Here is a 14,857-nt window from a genome sequence, read left to right on the forward strand (position 1 = left end):
TCTGAAGACACTGATTTTTATGTGCATCTACAATTCACTGTACTTCTGCTTCTATATGGCAGACCTTAGTCTTTACCTCTCGCTGCCTTGGTGAAACAGCCAGCATAATCAAAGACCCCACCCACCCGGGACATTCTCTTTTCTCTCCTCTTCAATCAGGTAGAAGATACAGGAGCCTGAGAGCATGTACCACCAGACTTAAGGACAGCTTCCTCCCCACTGTGATAAGACTATCGTGCACTGTGTAATGAACTGACCTGTACAATCGGTATACAAGATTTTTCACTGTACCTCGGTAAAAGTGACAATAATAAACCAATATAAATACCAATAGTGGGAAATTAGGGGCAAGGCAAAGTTCAAATGATAACATGCAACAAAATATATCAAATACATCAATTACTTTTTTTTCTGATATTTCTGCACTGTTCGCTGCAGTCACTGTTTGTCCTCCCTTTGTCTTCTCTTTCTTCCTTTCAGACATGTTATTAGATGTGCTATGCTCCCTTGGACTTGAGTGCTCAGTCTTAAGGTATTTGTTCAATGTGCTGGAGTTGCTGTTTGGAGAAATTTCTTCATGTGGTCTCTTTGGTGACAGTTTCTTTTTTTCTGAGATTTCTTCTTCAAACTGTATGGTGTAGGGATACAACTGATTGACGATGTGAAGAATCTGTCCTGGCTTCAACTGCACTTCATTGTCTTTTCCCACATCTTCTGAATTGACATTGCTTGGATTTATCCCTAACTTTGTAGGAGGCAAAGGGAAGAAAATGTATCTAGACCTACTGAACTTTTCCAGTATTTTAGAACACATAAACTAAGAACAGGCCATTTGGCTCTGCGAATCTACCCCGCCATTCAGAAAGATTCTTGTACCTGGTCCATTGTCCTCCTGATCCCCCCATATCCAATTTCTGTAGTGTCCAAAATATAATGATCAGTGTTTAATAAATTCAGCAACTGAATATCAACAATGTTTTAAGGTAAGGAATTCCAATACCAGGAGACAGAAGTGTAAATATAGACATTATAATAACAAGAGACAGTTGTTGAATTGTGACATGGAAGTTTAATTGATCAGTCTAGACGGCATCATAATTTGATCAATAATCTTTGGAACATTGTTATAAGTCCAAATACAAGCTTCTGATTGCTCACAGCATTAAATATCACGTGGGAAAACTGAAGTAATAAAGCTCAAACCATAAAGATGATAATGACCTAGAATGACTTGACTACGTCTTTCCTTGAAAGAGCTATCCAACAAATCTCACTAGATGCTCTTACCCCACAGCCCTGCAAATTATTTCTCTGCAAATATTTATCTAGTTCGCCTTTTGAAACTACCACTGAATCTGCTTCCATTGCCTTTTCACACAATGCTCAGAGTTCATTAAACAGCAGCTCCTGCAGTCCAAGAACAATGCCAAGACAATGAATCAATTACAGGATTAGTAACCACAGGAGAATCCAGGCAAGATTCCAGCCAATATGTTCTCAGCCACTTTCTCCAGTTTTTAAGTTTGTTGCATTTAAACATAAATGTTTCCATTTGCTGGGATGACAAAAATAAACTACAGTTCACATCATGGACAATCTCCTGATCTGCCCAACTGGTGCACACCAGTGGTTACTTTTAGAGGGATTTAGGCACATCATGGACATTCTATTTAACTTTGGATTTCATAAACAGATAAATAATAACTAAAAATGCTTACAAGCTCATCAGGTATATTTTTGAATTCTTAAGCAATCATTCAGCCTTAAAACTGATGATAGATTAAATAGAATATATGTAAAAATCATGGATCTGTTTTGTTGGGTCTGATATCTTCAGAATCAGATTTATTATCACTGACTTATATGACGTGAAATGTGTTGTTTTGCAGCAGCAGTACAGTGCAAAGACATAAAATTACTGTGAATTACAAAAATAAATAAATAGTGCAAGAAATGAGTAACAAGGTAGTGTTCATGGACCAGTCAGAAATCTGATGGCGGAGGGGAAGAAGCTGTTTCTGACTCATTGAGTCTGAATCTTAAATTAATGTTCCAATAATCTAATGCAAAATTATTTTAAAATCCACCACTTAATCTGTTCAGCTAAGGTAGAAAGTCATTTTTAACATGCGAATATTTATAAACTTTAGTATTTCAATTAACTTGCAGATATTTAGACAACATTCTGAACTGAACAATTTGTTATTCTTAGAAAATGCATGTTAAGCAAATTGATAAACACAAGAAGACAAGAACAATAACATTAGAAAATAGGAGTAGGCCACCCCAAATCAGTCCTGCCATTCAATATGATCATGGCAGATCACATTCGCCTCAACTGCTGTGACATTTCCCCATTTTCTTGATCTTTCAAACAACACATATTATGACTTTTCCCTCGTTTGCAGTCTATGCTCATGATTGGTCAATGAAATTTAATATTACCCCAAGGCTGGTCCTTCCACAGAATCACAGCACAGGAAGCCACTGGGCCAGTAGAACCTGCATTGGATAGGTCTTTCAAAGAGGAAATATATCTCCGATACTGCTCTTCCCTCACACCCTGCAAATTACTCCTCTACAAGTATTTATCCAATGCCCTTTTGAAAACTTTCATTGAATCTGCTTCCATCATCCTTTCATGCAAAGCATTCCAGATCACAATACAACAAGCAAAAACATTTCCACATTCCCCCATCTGGCTCTTTTATAATTATCTTTAACCTCTCCTGTAGGAATCAAGCATGCTGCCAATGAAACAGTTTCTCCAATCAAAAGATGTCAAAAATAGCAGCACTTACATAAAATATACAAATACAACACTAATAAAACAAGCAATGGAGATATACCTGTTTTACAAGGACATATCCTTTATTGTAGTCTGCTTTCAGCTGTACTGAAAGGAACAGAAAAATGAACACTTAATATATTAATTTTGTTCAGGCATTCAAATAACAATTTACCTTTACTTTCCTTAATCTCGGCATAAATCAGGGCAATAAAACTATCAACGGCATTGCTGACACTACAAGGATATATACAGCACAGAAAGAGGCTATTTGGCCCAGCACGTCTGCACAAGCTCTTTGAAATGCCTGCCTTGCTTATTCCTAAACTCCCACTTGCTGCCCTTAAAACCTGCAAGTTCATCAGCACTTGTTTTATAGAGCATTCTAGATTTCAACAATTTTGACTAAAAATAATTCTCATCGCCCTTCTCAATCTTTTGCTGATGTTTTAAAATCCAGGACCCATTTCTTAGGTCAAGGAATAATTTATCTCTACTTTAGGAATCTCCTTACATCTTGATAATCTTCATTAAGTCTCCACTTAACCTTCTTTGTCCATGAAGAACAGTTCTAAGATCCAACACCTTTTCATAACTTGTGCCTCACCTCGGTTTCATCCCAGTAAACATCACCTTTATATCTTTTCCAAAGACTGCTATGCTTCATCCCCCTTCATTTATAAACCCAGGTAATTTGTAACATTAATTTTTAAAACACTTTGTCAACTTTCTGATCTACTGTTTAAGGTCTTGTATACATGGATACCAATGTCTCTCTGCTTATTTAAACATCTTTCCATGATATAGGTTTGGTAAAGCTCATACAAGAGAATAATTTCCCTGACCACGTGGATTTTTGCTGGGTGCATCAGTTTCCTCCCAAAGACTTGTTAGTTAAGTGGCCACTGTAAATTAGCCTTTAGTGTAAGTTAGTGGCAAAAATGAAAGAGAAGTTGATTGTCACATGAAAGAGAACAAGTTGCATGGTTACAAACAAATGGGGGGAAGCAGACTGAATCAATTGCTGTGAAGGAATTCAGAGTGTGGACCTGATGGGCTGGACAGCTTCCTGTTTTGTGATGAGTGAGTAGTAATGGATTATTGTAAACACCCAACATCCTTTAGACAGAGAAACTCCTAAACTACCCTGGTCTAGCCTGTATGATGGAAGATCATGGTAATGCGTTTGATTATTAACTGTCCCCTAAAATCCCCAATAAAGGCACTCAGTTATAGAAAATTAAGTTAAGAAAAGCAGCAAATAATAAAATGAAACAGACCACTGGAAAAGGAACATCCAGCTCAGTAACTCTGTAATACACCTCACCAGCATCTGAGGACTGAACCAATGTTCCAAATAACTACTCTTAAATACAAAATCAGTTTTATACCCCACAATTACCTATGAGAGTAATCTATGCTGTTCCATTCACCTTGTTGCCGTGAACATTTTTTATCTGTAATTTTGGTCTCTGGACTCCGTCCAATGAATACACAGGTAGCGTGTGCAAGACGTATTGGTTGGTGCCTTCCATCCTTACTCACAAGCCAACAAACCTGCATTGTACTGAAAGGAAAAAAAAATTAAACTATCAGTGAGACATCCATCAACACCTTTGTAACAAGCTGCAACCATACAATGCTCCCTTCATCACTCATCCAATTCTGGCCATTAGACCACTTGCTTTGCTTTGCCTTGCCATACAACTAATGTTTCTAGCTTTCGCTGCCTTCCCCCAAAGTTAGAAATTCCCATCATAAACTTCCCCATCTCTCCTTGGCCAAGTATTTGGTCAACTATCCTAAATTTGTTTCTGTTATTTGACAATCACTTCTGCTTAACATTTTGAGACATCTGACTACACCAAAGACATATCATAAAGTAAGTTGCTCTAATACATAACTTGGAGTACTGTGTCCAGTTCTGGTCACCTCATTAAAGGAAGGATATGGAGGCAGTACTCCATAGAAAGGGTGCAGAGGAGATTTACCAGGATGCTGCCTGGATTAGAGAGTATGGATTACGAGGAGACTAAAGGAGCTAGGGCTTTACTCATTGGAGAGGAGGAGGATGAGGGGAGACATCATAGAAGTGTACAAGATATTAAGAGGAATAGATAGAGTGGACAGCCAGCGCCTCTTTCCCAGGGCACCAATGCTCAAAACAAGAAGACATGGCTTTAAGGTAATAGGTGGGAAGTTCAAGGGAGATGTCAGAGGGAGATTTTTCACCCAGAGGGTGGTTGGTGCATGGAATGTGCTGCCTGGGGTGGTGGTGGAGGCTGATACGTTGGTCAAGTTCAAGACATTGTTAGATAAGCAATATGGAGGAATTTAAGATAGAGGGATATATGGGAAGAAGGGGTTAGATAGTCTTAGGTGTGGTTTTAAGGGTGGCACAACATGGTGGGCCGAAGGGCCTGTATTGTTCTATGGTTTTAAACTTTGCAACAATTTAGATTTTGACCATGGTTTCATATGTTCTATTAATACAGACAGATCCAATCCAAAATTCAGTATCTTAAATGAAATACAACAGCTTCCCTAAAAAGGTACATGTGTACCATGTAATCTGCCAGTTGAGGAACATACAATGGTTTTCCTAATGGGAGGAATCCAAGTTCTGCTGATGAGGAAAGAGCTTCTGCAGTAGCTTCTGTGCATCATAAACCAGCATAGGCCATTTGAATCAAATAGCCTGATCCTATGTTTTACATTCCATATAGTTAATGCCACTATTGAATATTTTTGCTAACTCATAAATCGCAACCACCACTTCTTCCTGCAGCTTGTTGTAGGAGTTACCTTCCTTTTATTGACTAAAATTCAACTCTATTCAAAGTATGGCCTAACCACAAGCTTTACAGATTCAGCTGCATTACCTTATTAAAAAATATATATGTTCATGTTTTGATCACAGCAAATGTTGAATACCATTCCTGGATCTATTTCAGTTTCTTATCCTCAGTATGTCCCTAGTTCTTTCTTGAAACAACCAATGGCTTCAAGTTATCCAAATCTGAGAAAATGCCTTCATTTGAAAATTCTCATTTGTTTCCAATTTCTGCACACTTCTCTTTCTCTGCAGCCTTCGTCCAGCCTCTAACCCTCCAAAATATCTTCCTTTCTCATTCTCAAATTGACATGCCCCACTATTGGTGATCATACCAAAGTTGAGTTGTGGAATTCCCACCCTAGGTTTCTCTACCCCTCTCAGTTGTCTTCCTATCAGACACCCCCTAAAACTTGCCTCTCTAACCAAAATCTCCTTGTGTGGTTTAGTGTTAATTTCGAATTGAAATGGCTTCTGTGAATTACCTCAAGACATCTTTGTTATGTTAAAACTGATATAATAGAATATAAAAGCAATTTATGTTAGTTATATTTTAGGGTCGTGGTCCTGCCTGCTGCCAAGTCTTATCTGCCTAGGCCTTCTCTCTCACAAAGAATAATATAAGCCTTTAATGGCAGGGAGAGATTAAGTAGGGAGAGATTAAGTAGGGAGAGATTAAGTAGGGAGAGATTAAGTAGGGAGAGATTAAGTAGGGAGAGATTAAGTAGGGAGAGATTAAGTAGGGAGAGATTAAGTAGGGAGAGATTAAGTAGGGAGAGATTAAGTAGGGAGAGATTAAGTAGGGAGAGATTAAGTAGGGAGAGATTAAGTAGGGAGAGATTAAGTAGGGAGAGATTAAGTAGGGAGAGATTAAGTAGGGAGAGATTAAGTAGGGAGAGATTAAGTAGGGAGAGATTAAGTAGGGAGAGATTAAGTAGGGAGAGATTAAGTAGGGAGAGATTAAGTAGGGAGAGATTAAGTAGGGAGAGATTAAGTAGGGAGAGATTAAGTAGGGAGAGATTAAGTAGGGAGAGATTAAGTAGGGAGAGATTAAGTAGGGAGAGATTAAGTAGGGAGAGATTAAGTAGGGAGAGATTAAGTAGGGAGAGATTAAGTAGGGAGAGATTAAGTAGGGAGAGATTAAGTAGGGAGAGATTAAGTAGGGAGAGATTAAGTAGGGAGAGATTAAGTAGGGAGAGATTAAGTAGGGAGAGATTAAGTAGGGAGAGATTAAGTAGGGAGAGATTAAGTAGGGAGAGATTAAGTAGGGAGAGATTAAGTAGGGAGAGATTAAGTAGGGAGAGATTAAGTAGGGAGAGATTAAGTAGGGAGAGATTAAGTAGGGAGAGATTAAGTAGGGAGAGATTAAGTAGGGAGAGATTAAGTAGGGAGAGATTAAGTAGGGAGAGATTAAGTAGGGAGAGATTAAGTAGGGAGAGATTAAGTAGGGAGAGATTAAGTAGGGAGAGATTAAGTAGGGAGAGATTAAGTAGGGAGAGATTAAGTAGGGAGAGATTAAGTAGGGAGAGATTAAGTAGGGAGAGATTAAGTAGGGAGAGATTAAGTAGGGAGAGATTAAGTAGGGAGAGATTAAGTAGGGAGAGATTAAGTAGGGAGAGATTAAGTAGGGAGAGATTAAGTAGGGAGAGATTAAGTAGGGAGAGATTAAGTAGGGAGAGATTAAGTAGGGAGAGATTAAGTAGGGAGAGATTAAGTAGGGAGAGATTAAGTAGGGAGAGATTAAGTAGGGAGAGATTAAGTAGGGAGAGATTAAGTAGGGAGAGATTAAGTAGGGAGAGATTAAGTAGGGAGAGATTAAGTAGGGAGAGATTAAGTAGGGAGAGATTAAGTAGGGAGAGATTAAGTAGGGAGAGATTAAGTAGGGAGAGATTAAGTAGGGAGAGATTAAGTAGGGAGAGATTAAGTAGGGAGAGATTAAGTAGGGAGAGATTAAGTAGGGAGAGATTAAGTAGGGAGAGATTAAGTAGGGAGAGATTAAGTAGGGAGAGATTAAGTAGGGAGAGATTAAGTAGGGAGAGATTAAGTAGGGAGAGATTAAGTAGGGAGAGATTAAGTAGGGAGAGATTAAGTAGGGAGAGATTAAGTAGGGAGAGATTAAGTAGGGAGAGATTAAGTAGGGAGAGATTAAGTAGGGAGAGATTAAGTAGGGAGAGATTAAGTAGGGAGAGATTAAGTAGGGAGAGATTAAGTAGGGAGAGATTAAGTAGGGAGAGATTAAGTAGGGAGAGATTAAGTAGGGAGAGATTAAGTAGGGAGAGATTAAGTAGGGAGAGATTAAGTAGGGAGAGATTAAGTAGGGAGAGATTAAGTAGGGAGAGATTAAGTAGGGAGAGATTAAGTAGGGAGAGATTAAGTAGGGAGAGATTAAGTAGGGAGAGATTAAGTAGGGAGAGATTAAGTAGGGAGAGATTAAGTAGGGAGAGATTAAGTAGGGAGAGATTAAGTAGGGAGAGATTAAGTAGGGAGAGATTAAGTAGGGAGAGATTAAGTAGGGAGAGATTAAGTAGGGAGAGATTAAGTAGGGAGAGATTAAGTAGGGAGAGATTAAGTAGGGAGAGATTAAGTAGGGAGAGATTAAGTAGGGAGAGATTAAGTAGGGAGAGATTAAGTAGGGAGAGATTAAGTAGGGAGAGATTAAGTAGGGAGAGATTAAGTAGGGAGAGATTAAGTAGGGAGAGATTAAGTAGGGAGAGATTAAGTAGGGAGAGATTAAGTAGGGAGAGATTAAGTAGGGAGAGATTAAGTAGGGAGAGATTAAGTAGGGAGAGATTAAGTAGGGAGAGATTAAGTAGGGAGAGATTAAGTAGGGAGAGATTAAGTAGGGAGAGATTAAGTAGGGAGAGATTAAGTAGGGAGAGATTAAGTAGGGAGAGATTAAGTAGGGAGAGATTAAGTAGGGAGAGATTAAGTAGGGAGAGATTAAGTAGGGAGAGATTAAGTAGGGAGAGATTAAGTAGGGAGAGATTAAGTAGGGAGAGATTAAGTAGGGAGAGATTAAGTAGGGAGAGATTAAGTAGGGAGAGATTAAGTAGGGAGAGATTAAGTAGGGAGAGATTAAGTAGGGAGAGATTAAGTAGGGAGAGATTAAGTAGGGAGAGATTAAGTAGGGAGAGATTAAGTAGGGAGAGATTAAGTAGGGAGAGATTAAGTAGGGAGAGATTAAGTAGGGAGAGATTAAGTAGGGAGAGATTAAGTAGGGAGAGATTAAGTAGGGAGAGATTAAGTAGGGAGAGATTAAGTAGGGAGAGATTAAGTAGGGAGAGATTAAGTAGGGAGAGATTAAGTAGGGAGAGATTAAGTAGGGAGAGATTAAGTAGGGAGAGATTAAGTAGGGAGAGATTAAGTAGGGAGAGATTAAGTAGGGAGAGATTAAGTAGGGAGAGATTAAGTAGGGAGAGATTAAGTAGGGAGAGATTAAGTAGGGAGAGATTAAGTAGGGAGAGATTAAGTAGGGAGAGATTAAGTAGGGAGAGATTAAGTAGGGAGAGATTAAGTAGGGAGAGATTAAGTAGGGAGAGATTAAGTAGGGAGAGATTAAGTAGGGAGAGATTAAGTAGGGAGAGATTAAGTAGGGAGAGATTAAGTAGGGAGAGATTAAGTAGGGAGAGATTAAGTAGGGAGAGATTAAGTAGGGAGAGATTAAGTAGGGAGAGATTAAGTAGGGAGAGATTAAGTAGGGAGAGATTAAGTAGGGAGAGATTAAGTAGGGAGAGATTAAGTAGGGAGAGATTAAGTAGGGAGAGATTAAGTAGGGAGAGATTAAGTAGGGAGAGATTAAGTAGGGAGAGATTAAGTAGGGAGAGATTAAGTAGGGAGAGATTAAGTAGGGAGAGATTAAGTAGGGAGAGATTAAGTAGGGAGAGATTAAGTAGGGAGAGATTAAGTAGGGAGAGATTAAGTAGGGAGAGATTAAGTAGGGAGAGATTAAGTAGGGAGAGATTAAGTAGGGAGAGATTAAGTAGGGAGAGATTAAGTAGGGAGAGATTAAGTAGGGAGAGCAAAGAATAATATAAACCTTTAATGGCAGGGTGAGATTAAGTAGGGAGAGGAAAGATTCACATGAAGCAAACTACCACGGGTCAGGTAAAATGATATTTCTGTAATGTAGATTCTTTATTTTTGTACAAATCCTTCCCAAATGCTTTTTTCAACTTTCACCTCCTCACACAATCATGTACAAATCTTTCGTGTAAATTTAGAACAATAACTCCTCAAAACTCTAAAACCATCTTCCCAGAGCAACATTCCTAGTTCCAGCTTTTGCTCTTTCAACAAATTTCCTATCTTTATATTATACCCCAAGGAACCTACTGCAAGTTTTTTTCATTGCTTTACATTCAGTTATAGGGCAATTAGCAGTACTCTTGTGCTCAATCAGGGGATCACGAATACAAACCCCACTCTACAAACTTGGGACATCAAATTTTCAGGCTAATAATGTAGACCTTGACTGAAAGACACTATAGTGAGACGCTGTCTCTTTAGATGATGCTGTAAAGTGTCTGCTCTCTCCCTGGGGTATGAAAGAACCCAGAGCGGTATTTTAAAAACACACGCAATGTGCGTACTGATGGCCTACCCACGTGTGTCCCTCAATCAACACTTCTAACACAGATCTCATCAATATCCCGTTACTGTTTGTGGACACCTGAACACTAATTGCCTGCTGCTTCCCCTACAACAGTGACAATACCTCACAAAGTATATCATAGCCTCCGACCTTCCATAGAACATTCTGGGAAGGACATTATACTGAAATATAAATGCATGTCTATTTCAGTATCAGAAAATAATATGCCAACGGGTTTTCCTGCTGATGTATTTGGATACGGAATCATACACATTTCTCGGGGCAGGTCAGCACCAACTGTCGCACAGCTGCAGAAAATTATAACAAAGTGGTGCAACTAATGCATTGAATTTTAAAATCAGAATCTACGTGGCCCTCCTCCTCAGACAAGACAAACACATACTCTCCCTCCGACCCATTTTTCCTGTTAACGGAGTTATGCCTCTGCCCTCCCTCATCTCTGCGCTGCTGGTGAAGCCAGGTCCGTCGTCCTTACCCTGTCCTTCCTGCCCACCTCCACTGCCCCCGTTACGTCAGTCAGGCCCACCTCTTCAACTGGCCTGATACGAGCTGGAATCTGACCAGAAAATCCCACACTAGAGCGAGGAATGCCAGTTTAAATACTCAGAGCCTGGCTCAAACTCCCAGCATCGCACCACATTCCGCTTCCACAGAGCAGTTTGAATTGTTTCCCCCCCAAAGAGGAATCCTCCCCTCCTCGTCACCACAGAAATGCCCCACTTCCCAGCATGCACTGTGGAACTAGTGAGACCACGCATGCTCACACAAGGGAAACTAGAACACGCACGCGTAAAGCAAAAGGCCCACCCACTTGCAGGCGACTGCGCATGCGAAAATCTGGATTGCGATTAACGACGCACATGCGTAGTGCGGACAAGTGAACTGCATGGTTGTTGTGTGTGTGTAGTTAGGCAGGACAGCAGGGCTTAATGGTGAGGCACCCAGAGTAAAAGACAACTTGTTCACCCAGGGGGTCAGTACATGGAATGAGCTGCCAGAGGAAGTGGCTGAGGCAAGCACATTAAACTTTTAAAAGACACTTGGACCAGTACATGGACGGAAAAGGTCACCTCCCAGCTGCTGACATCATTCCCACTCTCCCCCCACACCACCTCCTTTCTGCCTATCAATCCCCCTCACCTGCATCCACCTATCACCTGCCAGCTCTGGCTCCACCCCTTCCCCATCTTAAAATGGCTATCTTCCCCCCCCCCCCACCCCTTTCAGTCTAGATGAAGGATCTCAACCCAAAATGTCAACACTCAATTTCCCTCATTGATGCTGCTTGACTTGCTGAGTTTCTCCAGCTCTTTGCGTATTGCTCCAGATTCCAGCAACTTCAGTCAGGTAACTCATACCATATAGTTAAATCTATACAGAGCATGAAAGACAAAAGTTAGGTCTTCTGGATAGATAGCTTTAAATTCTTTACATTTTTTACAACTTCTCAAAGCGCCCAAAGAAGAACATTATAGGAAGCATAGCAGCTATTTGTGCATAGCACGATAGTATAGCGGCTAGTGTAATGCTTTACAGCACCAGCGACCTGGGTTCGATTTTGGCCACAGTCTGTAAGGAGTTTGTCCGTTCTACCCGTGTCGGCGTGGGTTTCCTCCGGGTGCTCCGGTTTCCTCCCACATTCCAAAGACGTACAGGTCAGGAAGCTGTGGGTATGCTATGTTGGTGCTGGAAGTGTGGCAACACTTGTGGGCTGCCCCCAGAACACTCTACGCAAAAAGATGCATTTCACTGTGTGTTTCGATGTGCATGTGACTAATAAAGATATTAGTGTATTTTAATGGTTTAGTGTTACTTGAGCTATAAATTTTGGATAGGAAAGTGGGATAATACATAGAATAATACACCATGGAAACTGGTGTTATGGTTTCTTTTGTGGATACCTGAAAGAGCTTGAATTCTATGCTTTATCTGAAAGCTGTCACTCTGGTGCACCACACCCTCATGGCTACACTTGAGGGTCCACCCAGGTTATATACCTGAGTGGGTCAACATTTTGGTACAAGTGTGTGTTAACTGAGCCATAACTGATTTTAAATACTGCTCCAGGAACAAAAGGAAAGTTAGAGATATTTGATGCTTGTATTCACACTTGCATTGAGTCACATTACAGAACTAAATGAGCAGAGAAATCAGTCATTTTAGGCCATGGTTCTCTGACATAGTCAAGTCTGGTTCTTCCTTTAATCTGTACTTTCTGACCTCTAATTTCTATGCCACCTGAGTTTCCCTTTAATTACTTCAATTTTAAATACCTCAATCTTTTTTGACTTAACCTAATTTTGTAGTCTCTGCATATGACTCATTAATTCTAGTAAATCTCCTGTTCACACAGTACTAAATCTGAGTCTCCTAAAATTACTTGGTAATGATTGTTTGGAAAAATTGATTCACATAGAACTTGCTTAAGTATTCTTTGCTAGTCTCAACAATTCTTTCCACTACTCCTCAATTAACCCAATCAGCATGCTCTTCTCCCACATATGCTAATCTAACTCCCCTTAAACACATCCATGCTATTTGGCTTTATTTAATCTATATTCTAACCAAACTGAGTAAAAAAAAAGTTTGTCTGGAATTCTCTACTAGATTGATTTTTGATTCTTTGGCCCCCAGTCCTGAACAGTTTTTGAATTGGGGATTCCAAGTTAGAATTTCTGCAGTTTGACTAGCTCAATAGACCCATTGTTATTTGATATGAATTTACTCCAAAACCCCTAATATTTTTTTAAACATAGAATAGTACAGGAACATACCTATTGGCCCACCATGATGCCAATCTAATTTAATCCCATCTTGTCTGTACATGGCCTGTATCCCTCCATTTCTTGCCTGTTCATGTATCTGTGTAAATGCCTCAAACACTGTAATCAAACCTGCTTCTACAACCTCCCTGACAGTGCATTCCAAGCACCTGCCACACTCTACATTTTAAAACGTGCCTTGCAAATCTCCTTTAAATTTCCTCCCTTACCTTAACCTATGCCTTCTAGTATTTGGCATTTCCACCCTGGGAAAAAGACATCTACACCTCTATTTTATGTAGTTCTGTCAGGTCACACCTCAGCTTCTGATACTCCAGGGAAAACCAAGTCTGTCCAACCTATCCTTGCATTTAACATACTCCAATCCAGGTGAAATTTTTCTTTATCCTCTCCAAAGCCTTCATGTCCTCATAATGTGGCTTTACTTTCAGGCTCTGCTGAATAAGAGGCCTATTATCAGATTATTAACTCAGTAACTTAAATAATTATTTTGTGATAATAAGTCAGAAGGATAAAACAATGACCCTGAAGCACAGGACTGACACAGGCACACCTCTTCCCCTAACCAACACCTCTACTCCCCAAAAGACAGTTTGCACGTGTCCTTTCTAACCAGTGGGTGTAAAAAAAACAGAACTATCCTAATATTTTGTCAAGCAGCAGCCTGACATGGTATGCTCAAAAATTCATAATTTCAAGTCAATACTCTAGACTCTTCCATCACCAATTTGGTGTCCTGAATAGGTGACTTCAGTATCCACCAGTTGTTTGGTAGAACCACTATTGAGTTCTGAAGAACAGCCAGATTATGGGTTGGGATAGAAATGTAGCAAAGAAAAATTGTTTATGTCCTCACCCAAAATAGTTGTTGCAGGTTTATCCACACGTAACTGTGCTGATGGAAGTAACCACCGTAGTCTCTGTGAAGGAGATGTCCCTTTTATACAATGGGGGGGGACGGGACTTTCTATTGTATTTTGTAGCATTGCCACTGTTTGAAATGGGATAGTTTTGGAACCTTAATTAATAAGCAACTTAATTAATATGCTACTGATGATTATTATTACTAATGGTCTGGCAGGTCTCTTGTCACCTCCAAGCAAGTTACACCTACATGGTACAATAAAGAGTACAAGGCCATGCCTGAAGCAGCACAAAGCACACCTAAAATGATGTACTAACCTAGGGAAGCTACAACACATGACTAAATGTATGCTGAACAGCAGAAGCAGTATATTAAGAGATGGCGTGACCACAGATACCAAGTTGTGCAGTCATACTACATCCATTTGTGAATATCAGTGAACAATTAAACAAAAGGGATGAGGAGATTCTATGAGCAGTGTTTTTTCAAGGTTTTAAGAGCACATTACATGAGTGCAGAAGGCAAAGCCAGAGTTCACAATCATCTTCAGCCTCAACAAAATCAGAAAACGCCAGAAATACTCAGGTCAGGCTGCATCTGAGGAAAGAAAGACAGTCAACATTTCAGTTCAGTGACCCTTGATCAGAACATGGGGAGAGGGACACCTCACTGGGTGGGACAACGGAAGGGAGACAGGCGGAAGACCTGTCGGAGAGCAGAGTAAAACTATAGGTTTGGCCTTCCTGGAAGAGAAGCAGTAGTGAATTCAGCAAGTAAGTGAAAATAAAGATAAAATAAAACTGCAGATGCCGTAAATCTAAAAGGAAAACAGAAAATGCCGGAAACACTCAACAGGTCAGGTCCCATCTGTGGGCAGAAAGAGAAGATTTCAGGTCAGAGACCCTCCATCAGAACAGACCATCTTCAGCCGGATGATTTGAATGGGCTGCCACTAAATTGAACTGCAAAGAGAGAA

At 40.0% G+C, this 14,857-nt stretch overlaps 1 protein-coding gene across 6 annotated transcripts in view; it reads right to left on the minus strand.

The window, feature by feature from the left end:
• Positions 1–10,950, minus strand: part of aptx (aprataxin) — a 29,076-nt gene extending 18,126 nt beyond the window's left edge. For 2 of the 6 annotated variants that reach the window (XR_007956707.1, XM_052020545.1), the window contains exons 1-4: positions 10,709–10,943; positions 4,222–4,355; positions 2,850–2,896; positions 404–745 (exon numbers count right to left, since the gene is read on the minus strand). Coding sequence is in view for 5 of the 6 variants with exons in the window: in XM_052020545.1 (XP_051876505.1) it covers positions 404–745; positions 2,850–2,896; positions 4,222–4,351 (519 nt within the window). In the remaining variant the exon portion in view is untranslated. Of the gene's footprint in view, positions 1–403; positions 746–2,849; positions 2,897–4,221; positions 4,356–10,615; positions 10,654–10,708 lie in introns of those variants that run through there. The other 4 variants (XM_052020548.1, XM_052020549.1, XM_052020547.1 and 1 more) reach the window with 4 other exon arrangements.
• Positions 10,951–14,857: the final 3,907 nt, after the last annotated feature.

The sequence above is a fragment of the Pristis pectinata genome, chromosome 7 (genome assembly GCF_009764475.1).
Source record: "Pristis pectinata isolate sPriPec2 chromosome 7, sPriPec2.1.pri, whole genome shotgun sequence".
Taxonomy (NCBI): domain Eukaryota; kingdom Metazoa; phylum Chordata; class Chondrichthyes; order Rhinopristiformes; family Pristidae; genus Pristis; species Pristis pectinata.